We start from the raw sequence: 19,978 nt of genomic DNA, 5'->3' as shown, positions 1-19,978 counted from the left end.
TGAAAACTTGAAAATGATTCACTGGTGTGATGTTTACAGTACGTATGCTGCATTTTCCCTCTCTGTTAATGAACAACTATTCTTGGGTCAATTGAGCAAGTTAGAAATACTGAAATCTCAGACTGTTTACAGAAGTTAACACAGCACAATCATCTAAAAACGTTTCTAAATTCTATGAAAATAGTCAGTGTAAAAAGAATCCACAGTCTTTAGTACTCTTGAAATGTACGTTCCTGTTTTAAGAAAGAAAGACAAAGTTGGTAAATACCAGCTTTCCATGAAATCTGTACAATGCAGTCCTCCGTATTCACCCATCACTTTATGACATGTCCTTCCCCATGCCCTGTCCTTGCCCTAGACCACTTTAAACACATCTAGCTCAGGCTGACAGGGAGTAAGACATAAAAACAAGTGACGTAAGTACGACAATATCACTCTGCAGTGAGAAAGGCAGTGCTGCTCCGATAGCCGTCTCACGCTCTGGTCTCTGCTGCAAACCATCTATTTCACAGGAATTTAGAAGGAAATGTTGCCCTGCGGAGCTCAGCTGCTGTCTTTACGTACTGCAAGTCCAGAGGACTCTTTGCCGGAGTGTCGTTAGAAGGCAGTTGTTTGATTGAAAGGAAAGAAACTAATCGAAAGTAAGTACAAGCCAAATAATTTTGATTTGAGGAAAGTGTGATGAGAAAAACAACACATCGGAGACTCACAGCTCTGTAGGGTTTACAGAGTGGTTGTGTGTATTCTTTGTTCAGAGCATATTTTAAGAATATACAACATTTGAGTGTGTATTTCTTTATTTAAAGATTCAATATAAAGCAATATGTACTTAGAGAAAATCTAGAAAGCACAACAAAAATTACAAGGAAGGAAAAAAAAACATTCTACCCCTTTGAGATTAACATTATTCACGGTTTGTTTTATTGCCCTACAACGTTTTCTTAAGCATAGTTTCCCTTGTTTTGCCACATATGATTTTAATCAGAATAGATCCAATTGTAAATGCTTTTTTTCCACCTAGCACTGCAAGAATCATAAGTGTAAGTTAATGACTATGTAATATTGTATTCATTGGCTATATCATATTAAGTATACTTTTCAATCATCTGTCAAGGGACCTAACGGTTANAAAGTCGGACGCTTAACCAACTAAGCCACCCAGGCGCCCCTATGAGAGGCTATTCTTACACTCTGCCTTCGTTCTTTCTTCCATAAAATAAAGATCAATTTTGATATTTTAAAAATGGATTTAGAAGTATTTTAACAGGTGAAGAAGAACTTGTACTTTAAACTGGCATCTGGCTAAGTTTTCCCCAAACGCTTCTCTACATTTCCACTAAAATATGTCTGGCTGCTCAGAGAAGGATAAATGTTGACTGACAGAGAAACTTCTTTCAGAACGTGGCAGGCAGAGATCCCACCAGTTGCGGGCCTGGCAGNGCCCCCCCCCCCCCACCTCACTTGCCTGCTTTCCAGGGAAAATCTATACAAAATTTACTGTGCCAGTTCACGTGAGAGTCCGTTAGCACACTGGGGCACCTGGGGAGCTCAGTCAGGTGAGGGACTGACTTCAGTTCAGGTCATGATCTTGCAGTCTGTGGGTTCGAGCCTCATGTTGGGCTCTGTGCTCACAGCTCAGAGCCTGGAGTCTGCTTTGAACTCTGTCTCCCCCTCTCTCTCTGCCCCTCCCCCACTTGCATTCTGTCTCTCTCTCAAAAAATAAATAAACATTTAAAAAAATTGTTTAAGGAGTGCCTGGGTGGCTCAGCCAGTTAAGCGTCCAACTTTGGCTCAGGTCATGATCTCACAGTTGGTGAGTTCAAGCCCCTCATCAGGCTCTGTGCTGACAGCTCAGAGTCTGGGGCCTGTTTCAGATTCTGTATCTCCCTCTCTCTTTGCCCCTCCCCTGCTCACACTCTCTATCTCTCTCTTTCTCTCTCAAAAATATAAATTAAAAAAATTTTTTTTAACTTTAGAGTTCATTAGCAAATATGACAGTATTCAGTGCAAGCCACAGAAACTAGAAAATGGGAGGAGTGGAGAAAAATATTTGCAGAGCTCTGTGTCTTATAAAGCCAAGAAAGATGTTTTTATTTCTCGTTTTATTAGTTTGAGAAATTTAGTGAAGCATTCTTTTAGAAACTTCTGATTTGAGGCCTTTGGAAGACTTCCTCACTAAAGTTCATGTAAGTTCTGGATAAACTAAAAGAAATATACTTCTTAATTAATTGCAGGGCTTCTAAACATTTAAGGCAAATCTTTATATAGTTTTGATACAAATAAACATTTTTAAAGAACTTACAAAGCTTTATTTGTTGGCCCCAGTTTTGTAACTTAAAAAATAAAACCTGTAAAACTGTAGGTGCTTGTAAGTGTAGGTATATTTGCATATGTATGTTTATATAGATATGTTTGTATGTATATGTGTTTGCATCTGTGATTTGATTTATATTATTGGAGAAAGGATATGCGTGTCAGACTATTTATAGTGATTGGCTCTAGAAATGATCTTGGGGGAATGAACTTAGGGACATAACATGGGTTCTAGCTTGTGCTTAGTGTTGGGAAAATAGTATATATGAAGTACTAGAAGAGTATATCCCCACACACAGGTATGTGTCCTACTTTTAACTCTAGGAAAGATCCTTGTCTATAAATGTTCTTAATTTGATATTTCTTATTAGATTTTATTGTCAAGACATCCGAGCTTATGACATTTTATTTGGAGATCTACCACGGCCTCCTCAAGCAGAAGATCTTTATGAAATTCTTGATTCCTTTACTGAAAAGTATGAAAATGAAGGACAACGAATCAATGCAAGAAAAGCAGCAAAGGAACTGAGAAAGTCTGCTGTAATGCATGGTTTTTATGTTTCTCTTAGTCACAGGAAATTTCTTTATTTAGAGTATTCTGCCCTTGATATTAGGTTCCTAAGAACCAACTACACTTCCCTTATAATTTCATTTATGTAAAGTGCTTGTGAAAATGTTATGCAACTTTGATGTATCATCTATACACATTTCAAGGAGAAACATAGTTTTTCCCCCCAATTGCCTCTCTCCAAGTGTGGGACTTTGCGCGACCTCGCCGTAGTGCTGACGGTGCTGCTGACGCTGAGGGCTTGGAGCATCAAGCAGTGTTCACACCAAGTTCCATGACTCCCTTCCGGATCTGCTTGACCCCCATCACAGGGCTTGAAAGCTGACCTGGGGGTGGGGGAGCCCAAGTTGTCCCTGCCCTCCCAGTGACTGCTGAGCTGGTCACCAAGCGACTGCGTAGGTTGTCAGGTGTGCCTGGATGAGGCAAGCTGCGGGTACAGAAGGGCACCCACTGTCAACCTCTGAATGTGGCATCCATTTCAACTGAATGTGGCCTGGAGCACTACATGTGCACATGTAGGCCACTTCGTTAATGAGTGCATAGGATAAAATATGCCACATATGCGTTCTAGAAGAAAAAAGCCTTATGTGCTCCATGATAATAAAGTATTTTAAAATTATGTGCATTTTTTTGTTCCTCCCAGGCTAAAGAATTACCTCCAAAACCATTGTCAAGGCCACAGCCGACATCTGTGCAAGTCCTGCCGAACTCTGGCTCCCAAAGTAAATATTTTTGTCGTAATTCAAATATAATTATAATTAGTAATTATTAAATATTACTGTTAAGAAATCAACATTGTTAAACTTTAGTATCAAATGGAAGAACTAATGGGTGTTGAGGAGAAAATAAATGCTCAGACTCTTCTAACTACAAAGAAATTCTCATTGCTGTGATTTGTGAAAACTCATTCAGAAGATGCTTTCTCAAATTTACAAAGATTTATCTTTAAAGTTTTTCTCATTTATTTTATTTGTCATTTCTTTCAAAGACTGCTATCCTGCTGATTTGAAATGGGAACTAAATGAGCCTATTTCTCCTGTATACTCATAGATTTATTTTCTGAATATTAAGTTCACCGTATATTCTTGGGAGCTCAGGATTTCAGAAGGCTGGTTTTAAAATAGACTAAGTTTATAAAGCACCTGGTCTTGGCCTCTCCCCCTCTTTCCACTGCTTATTTGTATGATAGTCACTCTTGGAATCCTGCTATTTAGGCACAGAGGATATCAGTACAGGGCAATATACTAAAGTAGGTGATGCTTCATAGAATGATCCACTGTTATTCAAGAGCATTGTGCTGTGGCTTTTACGATTACAAAGACAAGTCTAACTTATATCCTGTCCTTGAAGAATTTCAGTCTAGGACAGGAGATATCACACATGGATAAATAACTGCCATCACTGGAAGGAAGCGTGTGACAAGCTCTGGGAGGAGTAGAAGTATCAAAGTGCTCTAGAGGGCAGGAGGATGGTCCCCTCCTTCATGCTCTGGGTCCGCCGCCCCCTTCGCTTGGGCACCCACTAGCAATCACAGCCCTCACATCGGCTCCTGGCCACGCCGTTAGCTTGCCTAAATGTACCCTCCCAGGAACTGGACCTGTCCTTTATTACCCACTCTTACCGTAACTTAGCTGTGCCTTTGTCTCCTGGGGTGCTGTATTCTTCTTTCAATAGGGACGGTCTATTTCTGATTCATGTTCAGGTGATTAATTTGAATACACTCATATTTCCAGTGACTAACAAGATGTGGGCACTGAAATCTATTTTTATTTTAAATCTGAGTGATTACATAAAATTTGACCTGTGTGCGTGTTTTAGAATACATAATGTTTCTGAAGTTTCCTTACTAGGAAAATACATATCTGTATGATGCATGTATAAAAATCTTATGGGGGCCCCTGGGTGGTTCAGTCAGTTAAGCATCTGACTCTTGATTTCGGCTCAGGTCATGATCTCACCATTTGTGGGTTCAAGCCCTGTGTTAAACTCTGCACTGACAGGGCAGAGCCTGCTTGGGCTTCTTTCTGTCTCCTCTGTCTCTACCCCTTCCCTGCGCTCCCTTGCTCTCTCTCTCTCTCTCTCTCAAAAATAAATAATTAAACATTTAAAAAATTAAACCTTGGAGCACCTGGGTGGCTTGCTTGGTTAAGCATCTGACTCTTGGTTTTGGCTCAGGTCATGATCTCACAGTTGTTGAGTTCAAGCCCTGCATCAGGCTACGCACTGATAGCGTGGAGCCTACTTGGGATTCTCTCTCCTCTCTGCCACTCCTCTTCTCATGCTGTCACTCATAAATAAATAAAAATTTTAAAAAATTAAAAAATTAAATCTGACCTATCCCTAAATTTTTTTATTAAGAATAGAATCTTAATTTTTAATTACGTATCTTCACATATATAGTTTTCTATAAATGCATATACGTGGTTTTTAATGCAGTATTTCCCTCTTCTTTTATGAGTTGCTTCCTTTTCCCCATTTCCCCTCTTAATTTGTACGGTGCCCTCTCCTGTACTCACTCCAGGAAATCTATGTTGACAACATGCAGTGTAGACATCTGTATTCTTCTCCATGTATATTTTTCTATCATAGTCCTATTCACAGGCACATGTATAAGAACATGTATACACATGGAAAGAATATTTTTTTGTCTTGTACAAATGCTGACATATTATACATGTTTTACTTTATCTTACTTGTGGGTTTTATTTATTTTGCTGAAAAACACCTCATGGAAATCCCTGAGTCAACTGCTAAGGTTCTAATTAATTCTTTTTAATGGCTTTTAATATTCCATGGGACAAAAAACATATTATTCAGCTGCTGTCCTACTGATAGGTATTAGCATTACTTCAGAATTTTTTCCAGGCCAACCAGCTCTACCATTTACATCTTTGTAAATTTTTGTGTCTACATATTGGCACTTTCATTTATTTGTTTGTTCGTTCATTCATTCAATTTTTTTTTTTTTTTTATTTACGGGGATACTTACCAGGAATGGATATAGTAGGTCAAAAGACATATTATTAAATTTTAACATATTAGCTAGATTGTTTTTCGCTTGAAAAACTGCTACTTCACAACCTCATCAGCCATTTCCCACTGTAATGCTTCTCATGTATACACTCTACTATGCACACTCGCCACATCTACACTTCCCACCATGCACACTTCCCACATATAGAGTTCCCACCATGCACGCTCCCCACATATACAATTCCCACCACGCACACTCCCCACCATATATACTTCTTACCATGAACACTCCCCACATATACAATTCCCACCATGCACACTCCCCACCATATATACTTCCCACCATGCACACTCCCCACATGTACACTTCCCAGCATGCACACTCCCCGTATATACACTTCCCACCATGCACACTTCCCACATATACAGTTCCCACCATGCACACTCCCCACCGTATACACTTCCCAGCATGCACACTCCCCACATATACACTTCCCACCATGCACACTTCCCACCATATACACTTCCCACCATGCACATTCCCCACCATATACACTTCCCAGCACACACACTCCCCACCATATACACTTCCCAGCACACACACTCCCCACATACACATTTCCCACCACGGACATATATGTTCCCATCATGCACATTTCCCATCATGCACATTTCCCATCATGCACATTCCCTACCATATATATTCCCCACTGTATACAGTTGTCAGGACATATACTGCCCACCATAAGCACTCTCCCACTGTAGCTTTCTCCATCATATATATTCCTCACCACTGTTAGTGTTAGAGTATTTGCATGTCTGAGGGTTGGTTATACCTCTTTATTAATTGGATTGTATTGCCCCTGTCAGTTAGTGATTTTAAGATTTCTTCATATAATTGCTGGTGTTTTGGATTGAACCTTTTCTGAAAAGTCTCTTCATTTCATTGGTCCATTTTTTCTATTGGAGTATTTGTTCCCTTTTCCATTTGTAGAAGCACTTTGTATATTAAGGACTTTATCATTTGGGCTATAGTTTTTTTCTACATGTATCATTTGTCTGTTGGTCTTGTTTTTCATACAGAGTTAGCCTCCTTCCCCTTATCAATGAGGGATGTGTTCTATGATGGCAGTAGATGCCTGAAAACATGGATAGTACTGAACCTTATATAAACTATGTTTTTTTCCTATACATACATACCTATGATAAAGTTTAATTTATAAATTAGGCACAGTGAGAGATTAGCAATAATAAAAAAATAATAAAAGAAAAATTACAATGACATACTATAATAAAGTCATATGAATGTGGTTTTTCTGTCTCTTAAAATATCTTGTACTGTACTCCCCTGTCTTGTGATGACGTGAGATGATGAAATGCCCACATGAGATTAAGTCAGGTGAGTGACACAGTTGTTGTGATGTAGCATTAGGCTTCTACTGACCTGATGATAAATCAGAAGGAGGATCAGCCACTTTTGGGTTGCGGCTAACTACAGATAATTGTGAAACAGCAAAACTGTGGATAAGGGTGTCTACAGTATGCAATATACAATTCCAAATAATACTCTGTACTTACAGTAATTCCATGACTGGGGAGAGTAATTACAATAACATGTATACTCATTGATTTTGCATTTTTATGATAATCTTTCCATTTTATACTTTCCATTTGCTGAGGCATTTTTCTGCCATTTCTAAGATTTCATAGTGTCTGTGCCTTTCCTGTTAAATTTATTCCTAAGTACTTTATAATTTTTGGTTTGCTGTGGTGAATGGAATGTACTTTCCCATTTCTATTTTGGAGTGCTTATTTTTATGTTGAGAAAGTCTTAATTTGCATGTATTTTGTCCTATATCTGATCACTACCCAAACTCTCTTATTTCTAGTCAGTTTTTAAAATTAGATTCTTTTGGAATATTTATACCCTTTTCCCCATGCTGCCAATGTTTATTTCTATATTCTTATGTCATAAACTTCTTAGGCCAGAGCCTTCATACTGGTGTGCTTGTATCCTTAGAGGGTACCTGGCACTGCCTAGGGTGTGTGAGCACAGTGTAGGAGACACACTCTCCAGCTCCCAGACTCATTCTTTCTGAAAGCCATTTCCACTCACAACAGGACATGCAGGCTATCCGCCGTTTCTAGCCTTCCTGATGTTCCTTTTTTCCCTACTGGTAAGAAAAGTCATCCAAATCATACTATGCTACATTGTCTCCAAAATGCAAGAATGGTGATCTAATTTGAATTCTAGATACTGAGGTGGTTAATGACTCTAATAAGTAGCAAGGGCCATGGTTTTGCAGACCCGGTGATTTCCGTTTCTCTGCTTTCCACAAACTGAAGTGGGACGAAGGGATTGTCATATTAGCTTATGTAACAATAGTAATTAATATTACCATTATATATTGCTTATTTTAAGAATCACATAGCTATCTATCACCCAAACAGAAAGTTATAAAAGTAGTATTTTTGTTTTATAAATATTTTATTTTTATTTATAGATAACCATGTGATTTTTTGACCTCTCTCTCAAAAGAAATATGAAATAATTCTGTTACATTGCTGTAAAATATACACTCCTAGCCTTTCTTGTTGTTGTAAGAACCAGCCTTTATAACACCTGTATATTTAAAAAGGAATATTAAAATATAAGTTGATGTTGAACCTCTGTCATTCTGGAAATAAGAAATGGTCATCCTGTTTATTTGAGCTAAAAGTCTTATCCATCTACTGAGATGTATTTCAAATAAAAATTTACTTTCATGTTTAGTAAGGTAAATTTATAGTATATTTAAGAGTTTGGTCAATTGTGTACCAGTAATTATTACAATAATAACTTGATCTATAAGAAATTATTTAATAGAACCTTGTGCTTACTTCAAATAAAATTAAAAAAATAAATTTCTGTGCAAATTTTTGTTGTAGAAACTGTTACATAAAAATATAATACTAATATATTAGTATAAAATCTGTGGGACAAAGGGAATGGATACAGGACCCGAAGGTTAAAATGAACATTACATAATTTCTGACTATCTGCAAAATCTTGGTGCACCTGGGTGGCTCAGTCAGTTAATCACTGAGCTCTTAATATTGGCTCAGGTCTTGATCTCATGCTTTGTGAGATCAAGCTCACATTGGGCTCTGTGTGACAGTGTGAAGCTGCTTAGGATTCTGTGTCTCCCTCTCTCTCTGCTCCTCCCCCACTTGTGCTTGTGCGCGCGCTCTCTCTCTCTCAAAATAAATAAAATTTTTAAAAAGATTATTTTAAACTCATGATGGTGAACATAGATATAATATTAATGATTCCTATTTATACTATGATTTAGATTCTGTTATCCCTAAAGGAGAGATATAATTATTTAATTTAAATAAGTGATATTGAAATATACTACAAGGTATGCCCGTTACAACTTTTTGTCTTATACCGAACAATTTTAGGTGTTAATTAAAAAAATATGCAAGTGAATACATGTTGTTTAAAAATTATTTGAGGAGTCAAGCAAACAAGAATGTTTGAAAATCACTGGTTTGGGAATTACAAACTTTTTTGAATTTGGGTATTTTATGATTGCTCTGGAAAAAAGATGTATGTGCATTTTCTGTGAACGTATACTTCCAAGGTCGTGAGTTGTAGTGCTTCTTACTTGTGCATATCACATATTTACCCTCTGCCTATGTTTGGTGTATTCTCTGGGTTTATTCAGACATTCTTCTTGATTTAAAGTGTGATAAAATAATGATAGTTCTATCAATCTGAGCGATTTAAAGTATTTGCTTCACAAGGGCAAGACTTGGCATTCTTGGCTATTTTATATATACTAATATTTTATGTTATATATATGTATATTTTGTATATGCTAATAAGGTTTCTAAATGTTCCTTTTTTAAATTTTTTTTTTGTGTGCAGGTAACGGAAATAAATATAAGCTGTACCCTGAACTTCCCAACTATCAGGAGAGAGTTGGTAAATGAAATATCTATATGTTAATAAGGATTCACTTTCTAATTAATCTGGTGGGTTATAAAAATCTCTGAGAAGGTGTTCATCACTTCTTCTTTGATTTATAGGATATGCACATTATTTTGAAAAGTACCTCATTTAAAAAATGCTATGCTTTTGCTCCTTACTTGCTTGTAATCTGAGATAAGCAGAGCGATGGGGGAACCCTAGGAGGGACAGCCACCTGGTAAGAAGTGCCTGGGCTCAGGACGAAGTAGTCTGACTCTGGGGTCCATGGGCTTGTCGGAGACTGAACCATAGGACCTTGTAACACCTTGTTGGGGCAGAATAACAATATTTGCTCATTATGAATTACAGCTTCATCATCATCACATTTTCTCTGGGTTTTAGCTCCATGAATATATTTATATTTTTAAGGATTTAAAAAATTTTTCATGTTCAGCTATTTTGCCATTATTGGGAATTGTGCCAGAGTCCAGCTCCAGCCAGTCCAGGGGTCCCCGAAGGATGGACGGTGTTGGCGAAGAGAGGGATGAGAGAGGCCCCGAGATGCTTTCTGGTCACCAGGCAGCATCTCTGCACTGACTGAGACTTAGCTTTATTTATGGTTAAGTGTATGGGGAACAGCACAGAAGTGGCACTTGCCTTAGACAATAATTTTTGATGACAAATTTCTTTGATATGTAAAAATTTCCTAGAACATAGATTTGTAGAAGACTCATGCGTAACCTGTATCAATAGTGATTGATGTAGGTGATTTAGATGCTTATCATATGGGGAAGGAAGATATCTTTAGCATTCAAATACAAGACAATGTTTTTAGCATAGCAAGGGCAAAGTTAGTTCATTGTGAGCAGGGGTCAATAGCCTGTTTGCTTAAGGGGAAAAAAAAAGGATTCTCAGGAAGCACAATGTCTGCTCCCATAATCACAAAAGAAGAAATTCCTACAAAAGGTTCCTTCACAAGGTGCAATCAGCATATCAGGGCCAGAATAAGTCACTCCAAATACCAATCAACAAGGTGCTTAGGGGTTGGTACTCTATCAGAAACAATTAAGTGGGGATGGATATCGGTCATCCTTTGACAGCAGGAGGCCTTGCAAACCTGCCTTAACCTCACAAAGAGTTTTCTCAACTAGTGAGTTCAGAATGGCTCCCAACAGAACTGCTTCATAAAACTTATTAGGATTTGCTGTGATAAAAATAGTCCCTCAATCTGTCTTACTTTAATCTTCTTTAGAAAATGTTCTTTGAAAGAAGCAAGCAATTATTTAGAAATGTGAACAGAACACAAAGTGAAGGCAAAGGTTAACCCGTTGTAAAATAGCCTATTTATTGTTCACATCATCTTGTGTCACTGCCATCACAGTCCCATACACTCCTGGGTAACTAAGCCACCTGGGCATTACCTGCGTAGTGTAAACAGAATGTCAAGGTAACTAAGTACCCATTTAAAAAATAATTACAAAGATATTTCAAAAATGTCTCTTAAGCAGAGTTCCTTGAACAGAAGTCAACCTTTTGCTGCTAGATTAGGGTTTCTGACTTTCCCCTTTCTTTCAGCCTGGTTTTGGTTGTTTGGGGCCCACTTCTGGCCATCCTTCCTCACGTGACTCCCTTCAGGGAGCCTGGGTCTACAGGTAGAGTCCTGTGTTCAGAGCCAGTCTGATGACGTGGGCTTACCTATGGGAGAATGCTGTGCTGTGGTCTCAGGCATAGTGAAAAAACTCTGACAGGTTTTAAAAAATTTATTTTGTTCTTGTAAATGTGATTTATAGCCATGGTAGAGATGACTGAGATTGTCAAAATTTGACCTTTGGATACGGTCCTTCAGAAGCAAAAGTGGTCAACATATGATGTTTATACCCAAGTATCATAAACGCCTAAAATTTTATATTGTGCTCTTTTACTTTTAAAGACTCTGTTAGAATTAGACTCATACTTACGTACCTTGCAATTAAAGGGGTTCTTACAGTTGAGGCCAACAGACGAGCTGAGTTGCTTAGGGCGGAGAGCCCAGCAGGGACGCTGAGAGCCAAGGGGCCCTGAGGCTGTAGACTCCCAGGAACGTTTAGTGAGGTGACAGTGCGGACTGTAGCCCCTTTTCTCAGGGATTGCTAGAGCAGGTGCCCACAGCCTAGGTTCCTAGCAAAAGCTAGAAATGCCCGCTACAAGGCACTGCAGGAAGTGTTAAGTTATAAGAAACAAAATCCTGAGTGGGCTCTGAAGGAGACTCAGACTCAAAATCAATACTTTCATCACTAGCTGTGGGATCCAAGGCTCGTGTTACCTGCCCATGATTGGCTGGGTGGGTGGTTGGTGGGATTTTGTTTTTATATTTGAGGGTAGGATGAGTTAGGTTGTACAAACAGCAGGAACTAGGTTAATATTAATTTATTTTAGTCCTTACTCCAAATATAAGGGATTTTGAAGAAAAAAATGAAAGGGAAGATTTAAAGTCTATTTTTAAAATAAAACTTCCTTTACATTATTGTGGTTTTAAAAAGCAGCTGTAAAACCAGTTAAACTCTTCTCAAGGACTCTCTCACATCCCGGCAGAACATTCCTGCAGAGAAAAGTCATAATGCACGGGCCTGAGCTCAAGTTAAAACCCAGGACACCCAGGCCCCGGGGACGTGCTTAGCCTGTCCCATGCCCACTGACAAGCTACAGGTTTGCATGGGCCGTTGGGCACAGCAATAATTTCCAAGCTGCATGTACTTTTGTTTTGCACCTTTTGGAAGCCCACCTACATGGTACTTGGGCCTCTCACAGAGCCGGCCTCGATGGTCCACAGTCTGGTTTACTGAGCGTTTCCAAAACACTCTGTGCCCTTCGATGTCCGTATTCATTGTCTGCCTCTCACCCACCTGTAATTTTCAGTGACAGTCTGTGCACATCCATTGCGGGGGCCATCCCGTGCTGCGTGGGTGTCAGGAGCACCCCTGCACTAAGTCCCTCATTGCCAGTAGCACCCTCTCCCTGGTTGTGACAACCACAAAAGCCCCAGACTTTACCTTTTGAGAACCGAGTGCCTGGTGACCTCACTAGTGGCCTTACCTGCCTCGCTCACATTGACCCTGTGAATTGACCCTGACTCTCCTCCAGAGACCAGGGTCCCCAAAGTGACAGACCCCACACCTGGCCTGGGGTGATGTGGGTGCGAAAGTTAAATCAGCCATGCAATTCATCACTACGTTACATGTGTAACAAAACCAAAGATGTGTTCTCTTACTTCTGTTTGCCTTGAAATGAGCCTTCCGAAGGCTGAGATTGCTCTCCTGAGTCATGGCTGGGGCCAGATGTCTTGGCTACATATGGGTTACATTATGAAGACTCCATGGAGTAAAGTCCTGTAAACCTGCTCTTGCTAATTAGGAGCCTCAGGGCAACTGCCAATCACTAAAGCTGATTGTAATCTGTTTCCTGGTAAGTGCAGTTCTGATCTGGGAGAGAAAAATAACCTGTATTAGAATTAAACTTGAATATTATGATGAAAATGACTAATTGCTTCAAAGAGCATCCATATTTTTTAAACACAGGAATATAAAACTTGAAGGCATATAACTCAGAAGGGAATGCATCTGTGAATTCCAGATATTTTAGCAACCAGTGGGGTCTGTTTCCTTTTTTCCTTTTTCTTCTAAAATATATTTAAGGGAGTGTAAGCTAGGAAGGGGCAGAGAGAGGGGTACATAGGATCTGAAGTGGGCTCTGCGCTGACAGCAGTGAGCCCCATATGGGGGTTTGAACTCATGAACCATGAGATCAGGACCTGAGCCGAAGCCAGACTCTTAACCGACTAAGCCACCCAGGTGCCCAGTGGGGTCTGTTTGCATGGTCCTCAGGAGGCTCTCCCTTTCTGGAAGGACATACGTCCTTTCGGAGAAAAGGTTCACCTATTTTTAAAATAAATTATTTTGTGGGCATTAAAATTTTCCTTATGGAAATTATCCCTAACATATACACTAAAGACAAACTTTAAGTCATTTTGATTGAAGAAAAAATGAACAGTAGGTTATGGCATTGAATGGCCTGTGGACTGTCACCTCAGGGAGCACCTGCCTCCCCACCCCTCCCCGCCTCCCAGCCATCTTGAACACCCTATGTTTGCATGTGGAGGAATTTTCCCAGCAACTGCTTAAACTGCTGACCCTCCTATGACATACCATGTCTGCCTATCTAGGCCACATTCTCCTCTAGATTTACCAGCAATGGTCCCCACACTGTTGAATACCAACCTCCTCAAACCCCCTGGCACTTCCTTATTCTCTGCTGCATCTCAGAACACTGCTTTGCCCTTTACCCCCACGTAAGAGCATTCCCGTACATTCTCTCGTACACCTGTTCCCACCACCACTTTGTCCTCAGTTCTTTTGGAAACTGCAATTCCGAGGAGACTGGACAACACCTGAATGAGGGGGCAGGGATTGAACTAAGTCTGCGATCCTCTTTTTCATTTAATTTATGATATCTCTCTTCTCTAATTATTCATCGTGAAATATTTTCCTAAGACTGGTAAAAACCAGTTCTGTTATCAGTGATTACCCAGGATCATCATCCAACATTATTATTATTTGTAGAGTCCTGATAACTCAGTGATGCAGAAAAATATGCTAATTATTCTTGAAAATTTGCCTAACATAACTAAAATACTCTGATAAATCCAAGTTCAGTCTGTTGAAAACAATTTAATATTTTGTGGCTGAGTACCCTGGGGTATGATGTCAGTGGTGATTATGAGTACCTGGGGACAAATTGCCTAACACCTTGCACCTCAGTCTAATGTTCTGTAAAGTGGGGATGCCAGTGGCTGCCTCGCTGGAGATGAGGGCCTAGTGGAGCACATGTCCTCTGCCGTTACGGTCCCTGACTCAGTGAACAGGAGCCGCTCTTAAGATTTACTCAAAGCTGACACCTGTTACCGCTATGATCACCTTTTGATGCATTTCTACTTTCGTACCTAGTGCTACAAACACACACATGTATGGCTGCTTAGATGGCTATGACTTCCAGAACATTCCCTGATATTTACTAGCACTCTTTTTGCTTGCTTCTGTGTGTTATCCAATGTGTCTGGGAGGCAGGAGAAAGGAGTTACTTGAGGGTTTCATTAATTAAGTTTGGTTAATAGAGGTTGAGCTTTATGTGTGGAGATGATAAACATAATTATTGATAAGAAACTGATTTTCAGAATGATTTTTTTTCCCCAACATTAACCAATATTCCTCTGATCTAATGACGAAGAGGCCTGACATGAGGACTTGCTGTGTGTCCCACATCCATGAAGCCTTTCAGTCACTTGTCACATACACGGCAACGACGGCTCGCTCACCCATGTGGCTTTGAGGATATTCAGGCTATATGACCATTTTACTCCTCTGTGACATACTTTTACCCTTCTTCCTTAAAGTGCACAGACGAAGTATAAAATATAAAAATATGCAGAGCATGTATTATAGAAAAAACCCATTATACCAGTAATACCTCTAATGTGATTATATTAGTTGTTATTAGGATTATTTCTCTGGGAAAACTCAAAGAACCACATGGAACGTGCTTTATGGGAAGAACTGTAGCACCATCTTGTGTGAACTACAAATTCAGTGTTTCAGTCAATGTGGTTTAATTAAAGTGCTGATTATTTTTATTTCTTACTGACAGGCCAAATTCGGTTTTTTATTATAATATTATAGGTTGAAATAAGTAACTGGTTTTTAGTATTTGGTTATGTTTTCAGTGTATCTGTACTAAGATGCATTTAGCAAGCATCTAATTGCCTAACATGTGCACAGAATATTGAAATAGAGATATGAAATTCCAGGGGCGCCTGGGTGGCTCAGTTGGTTAAGCCTCCGACTTCGGCTCAGGTCATGATCTCACAGTTCATGGGTTCAAGCCCTACATTGGGCTCTGTGCTGACAGCTCAGAGCCTGGAGCCTGTTTCAGATTCTGTATCTCCCTCTCTCTCTGACCCTCCCCTGCTCATGCTGTCTCTCCTCTCTGTCTCTCAGAAATAAATAAGACATTAAAAATTTTTTTTAAAAATATGAAATTCCAAGTAGCTGAGTACCCAGAAAGTATGTTTCTTTTTATTTTTCATGATGCTATACAGTTTATAATACTTAATATATTTTACTCATATTAACTCCTCAATCCTCAAGGTTTTTTTCCTAACGCACAAGAAACTCTACACCTTGTGTTGAAACTCTTGTGCATATGCAGACATACTTTTTGCTATGCTATTGAGTTTATTTGTTTTGAGAGAAAGGATAAAGGAAGCACAGACATGAAAACAGCTATGAAGCCGATGGGAAAAATGTGATGAATTAGCAAAACGCATCTCAGCTGGAACCCTCAAAGCCAAAGGCTACAGAGCATGATTTTTCTTTTTAAAATTATATTTTATTTTATTTTTCATCATGATAAGTGTACTCTTTACTCTCTGTCTCCTGTTGCCCCTATCCCTCTACCCACATCTGCTCTGGTTACCATAAGCTTTTCTCTCTAGTTAAGAGTCTGTTTCTTGGGGGCGCCTGGGTGGCTTAGTCGGTTAAGCGTCCGACTTTCGCTTGGGTCACGACCTCGCGGTTCGTGGGTTCGAGCCCCGCGTCGGGCTCTGTGCTGACTGCCAGCTCAGAGCCTGGAGCCTGTTTCAATCTGTGACTCCCTCTCTCTCTGACCCTCCCCTGCTCACGCTGTCTCTCTCTCTCTCCTAGAAATAAATAAAAAAAAAAATTAAAAAAAAAAAAAGTCTGTTTCTTGGTTCTCCCTCTCTCTCTGTCTCTCCTTTCTTCCTTTGCCTGTTTGCTTTGATTCTTAAATTCCACATATGAGTGACATCATATGTATTTGTCTTTCTCTGACTTATTTAGCTTAGTATTCTTTAGCTCTATCCTAGAGCACGGTTTTTCAATTAAATCTTTTATGATACAATCATGAACATAAATGTGTTTTTCTCTAAAAGCTACAATTCACAGAAGTCATAATGGCTGCTCTATTAAAAGGCAGAAATGTGAGCATCTGGGTGGCTCATTTGGTTAAGCAACTGACTCTTGACTCTGGCTCAGGTCATGATTCCAGGGTTGTGGGATCTAACCCTGCTTGGGATTCTCTCTCTCTCTCCCTCTCTCCCCCTCTTCCTCTTCTTCTCCTTCTGTCCCTATCTCCCCCTCTCTAAAACAAAAAAAAAAGTAAAATAAAAGGGAGAAAATGTAAATTCAGTTGACCTTTGAATGATGTAGGGTGGGGAGTTAGGGGGACCAAGGCCCGTATAGTTGAAAATCCACATAAAACTTTGACTTCCCCAAAACTTAACTATTGATAGCCTATCATTGACCAGAAGCCTTACCAAAAGCATACATAGTAGATTAACATATATTTTGTATGTTATAAGTATATTGTGTATTCTTATAATAAATTTACTAAGCTACATAAAAGAAAATGTTATTAAGAAAGCAAGGAAAATACATTTACATTTGTGTTTATCAAAAAGTCCACGTCAGCGCACCTGTGCAGTTCAAACCCGTGTTGTTCTGTGGCCAGCTCGTGGTGTTATCTTACAGATTATTCAAAATTCAAACACTTACAACCGCAAATATCTGCTAAATACATAGTTAAGTATACAATAACATACAGTTTGGCTTGTGTGGATGTAGGAAATGTTATTACCAAATATTTGCTCTTTTCAAAGAAAAAAAACGTTAGTAATGTGAAAATCACACAGACCACGTGCTGTGGATTCTGCCAGGCTCTAAAGCATCAGAATATCAAGCCCTAAAACCTTAATTTATATCTTAGATACACACTCTTCTCAGATTTTCCCATTAAAAATGTGAATAATTTTTTAAAATATTTTTATTTATTTCTAGGAGAGAGAGAGAGAGAGAGAGAGAGAGAGAGACAGCGTGAGCAGGGGGAGGGTCAGAGAGAGAGGGAGATACAGACTCTGAAGTAGGCTCCAGGCTCTGAGCTGGCAGTCAGCACAGAGCCCGACGCGGGGCTCGAACCCACGAACAGCGAGATCACGACCTTAGTCGCTCAACCGACTAAGCCACCCAGGCGCCCCCAAAATGTGAATAATTTAAATACCTTTGCTTGTTTGTTTGTTTTAGGCAATTTGGATCAACCCATAGAAGTGACAGCACTATATCCTTTTGAAGGACAACAGCCCGGGGATTTGAATTTTCAAGCTGGAGACAGAATCACAGTTATATCAAAAACCGATTCTCATTTTGATTGGTGGGAAGGAGAGCTTCGAGGTCAAACTGGCATTTTTCCAGCCAACTATGTTACCATGAATTAAAGTTTATATTGTTTTCTTCTTTGAGAATTACAAAACATTTATTTCTACACTGATAGGATTTACTATCCAGTTAAGCAATGTTTAATATAAGTTTAAAAATACTTCTCTTTATTCCATAAACTTTTATTCATCATATAAAAGATTATTTTCTCTATATCAATAAGTGGTTGACTTACATATCTTTAAATACTTTGTACTAATTTTTATCACATATACTATTTAATAGTTAATATCATCCAATTCATCTGATCACAGCCCTTTAGTTATAATTATCAAACATCACTAAACATATGGGCAGCTAAGTATATGGTAAGTGCCTATTGTAATTTGAGAATCTCAAGGGTAGGGGCATGAATACCAGTTCATGTATTTCTGTTTCCAAAGTGACCAGAGAAGAAGAAATCAGATTAACGAGGGTATTAAGTAATCCTTCTAGTTGTAGGTATGAACTAGATATATGAATCCTTTAAAATAATCTTTATTTCTTCAAAAATTGCGTATATGTGTATTGATAGCAGAAACCCGCTACTGCAAAGAAGTTCAGCTAGTCTGCATTCCACAAAGATGACGTTAACTTTTCTTCTGTATGAGGTTCTGTGCATTTCTAGAAGAAGAACCAACTTAAGGTTGACACAGCCCAGTAATTCCAAAATAAATGGTTTTTAAACGATAAGTTAATGACTTGATTTCGCTTTCTTTACTTTCTCTGTGTAAAGTTAGAGTCCCTGAGGTTGGCCTGAAGGTTAAAACCCACCAGTGTGATTAACTGCCTAACTTGTTTTCTTTTTGGCTTTACTAATGTATACTTAACAAACACAATGATAAAATATTTAAAGCCTACAATGTGATGATACATATATATACATATACACCATGGAAGAGTTCCCAATGAGTTAATTAACACACTCATCATTTCACATCTTTTTTTGTTTGTTTGTTTTTGGTGAGAACACTGAAGTTGTACTCTCTTAGTACAATCCCAATTATTATAAATCCCAATATATATATATATCAATCAAACGATATATATATATCAATCAAACATGGTCGACATGCTGTACATTAAATCCCTGGAACTTACTCCTCCAATAGCTAGAAGTTTGTACCCTTTGACCAATATCTCTTAATTTCCTCACCTCCCAGCTCCTGGTAATCACCTCTGTACTCTCTGTTTCTATGAGTTTGGCTTTTTTAGATTCCCATACAAGTGAGATTATACAGTATTTGTCTTTTTCTGACTGATTTATTTCACTTAGTATAATGCCCTCAAGGTCCATCCATGTTTTTCAAATTCCAGGATTTCCTTCTATATATATGTCTCACATTTTATTTATCCATTCAGCCACTAATAGACACTTAAGCTTTTCTATATTTAATAACGTGTCATCTGCAAACAGAAATAATTGTGTTTGTCCCTCTCCAATATGGCTGCCTTGTATTCATAACTGGAAGCCTTTATTTCTCACTCCCCTTCATGTCGTTTTATTTCTTGTTCTTGCCTAATTACACTTACAGGCCTTCCTGTAGTATGCTGAGTAGGAGTAGCAAGAGTGAGGATCCTCCTTTGTTCCAGATCTGAGGGGAAAGCATTTGGATCTCCACTGTTGAGTATATGTGTGCATGTTGTTTAATCGCCACATATTTTTTAATTTTCCAAGTTTTTTCTTGTGATTGATTTCTAGTTTTGTACCATTGTGTTCAGAAAAGATGTTTGATAAAATTTCAGTCTCTTGAAATTTATTAAGACTTGCTTCGTGGCCTGACATGTGATCTGTCCCGGAGAATGTTGCATGCACACGTGAGCACAATGTGTATCCTGCTGCCGTAGGATGGAAGGTTCTGCATGTGTCTG

The 19,978-nt window shown here is 38.9% G+C and overlaps 1 protein-coding gene across 2 annotated transcripts in view; it reads left to right on the top strand.

Annotated features, from left to right (window-relative positions):
* Positions 1 to 18,799, top strand: part of SH3YL1 (SH3 and SYLF domain containing 1) — a 45,789-nt gene extending 26,990 nt beyond the window's left edge. For both annotated transcript variants that reach the window (XM_077758298.1, XM_077758299.1), the window contains exons 7-11: positions 513 to 641; positions 2,685 to 2,853; positions 3,525 to 3,603; positions 9,768 to 9,824; positions 17,936 to 18,799. In XM_077758298.1, the coding sequence (XP_077614424.1) occupies positions 513 to 641; positions 2,685 to 2,853; positions 3,525 to 3,603; positions 9,768 to 9,824; positions 17,936 to 18,126 (625 nt within the window). In that variant the 3' untranslated portion in view covers positions 18,127 to 18,799. The remainder of the gene's footprint in view (positions 1 to 512; positions 642 to 2,684; positions 2,854 to 3,524; positions 3,604 to 9,767; positions 9,825 to 17,935) is intronic.
* Positions 18,800 to 19,978: the final 1,179 nt, after the last annotated feature.

This window comes from Crocuta crocuta, unplaced genomic scaffold, assembly GCF_008692635.1.
Source record: "Crocuta crocuta isolate KB4526 unplaced genomic scaffold, BGI_CrCroc_1.0 scaffold750, whole genome shotgun sequence".
NCBI lineage: Eukaryota > Metazoa > Chordata > Mammalia > Carnivora > Hyaenidae > Crocuta > Crocuta crocuta.
Note: the sequence above shows the minus strand (reverse complement) of the source record. Positions and strands in the feature narration are given on the sequence as shown.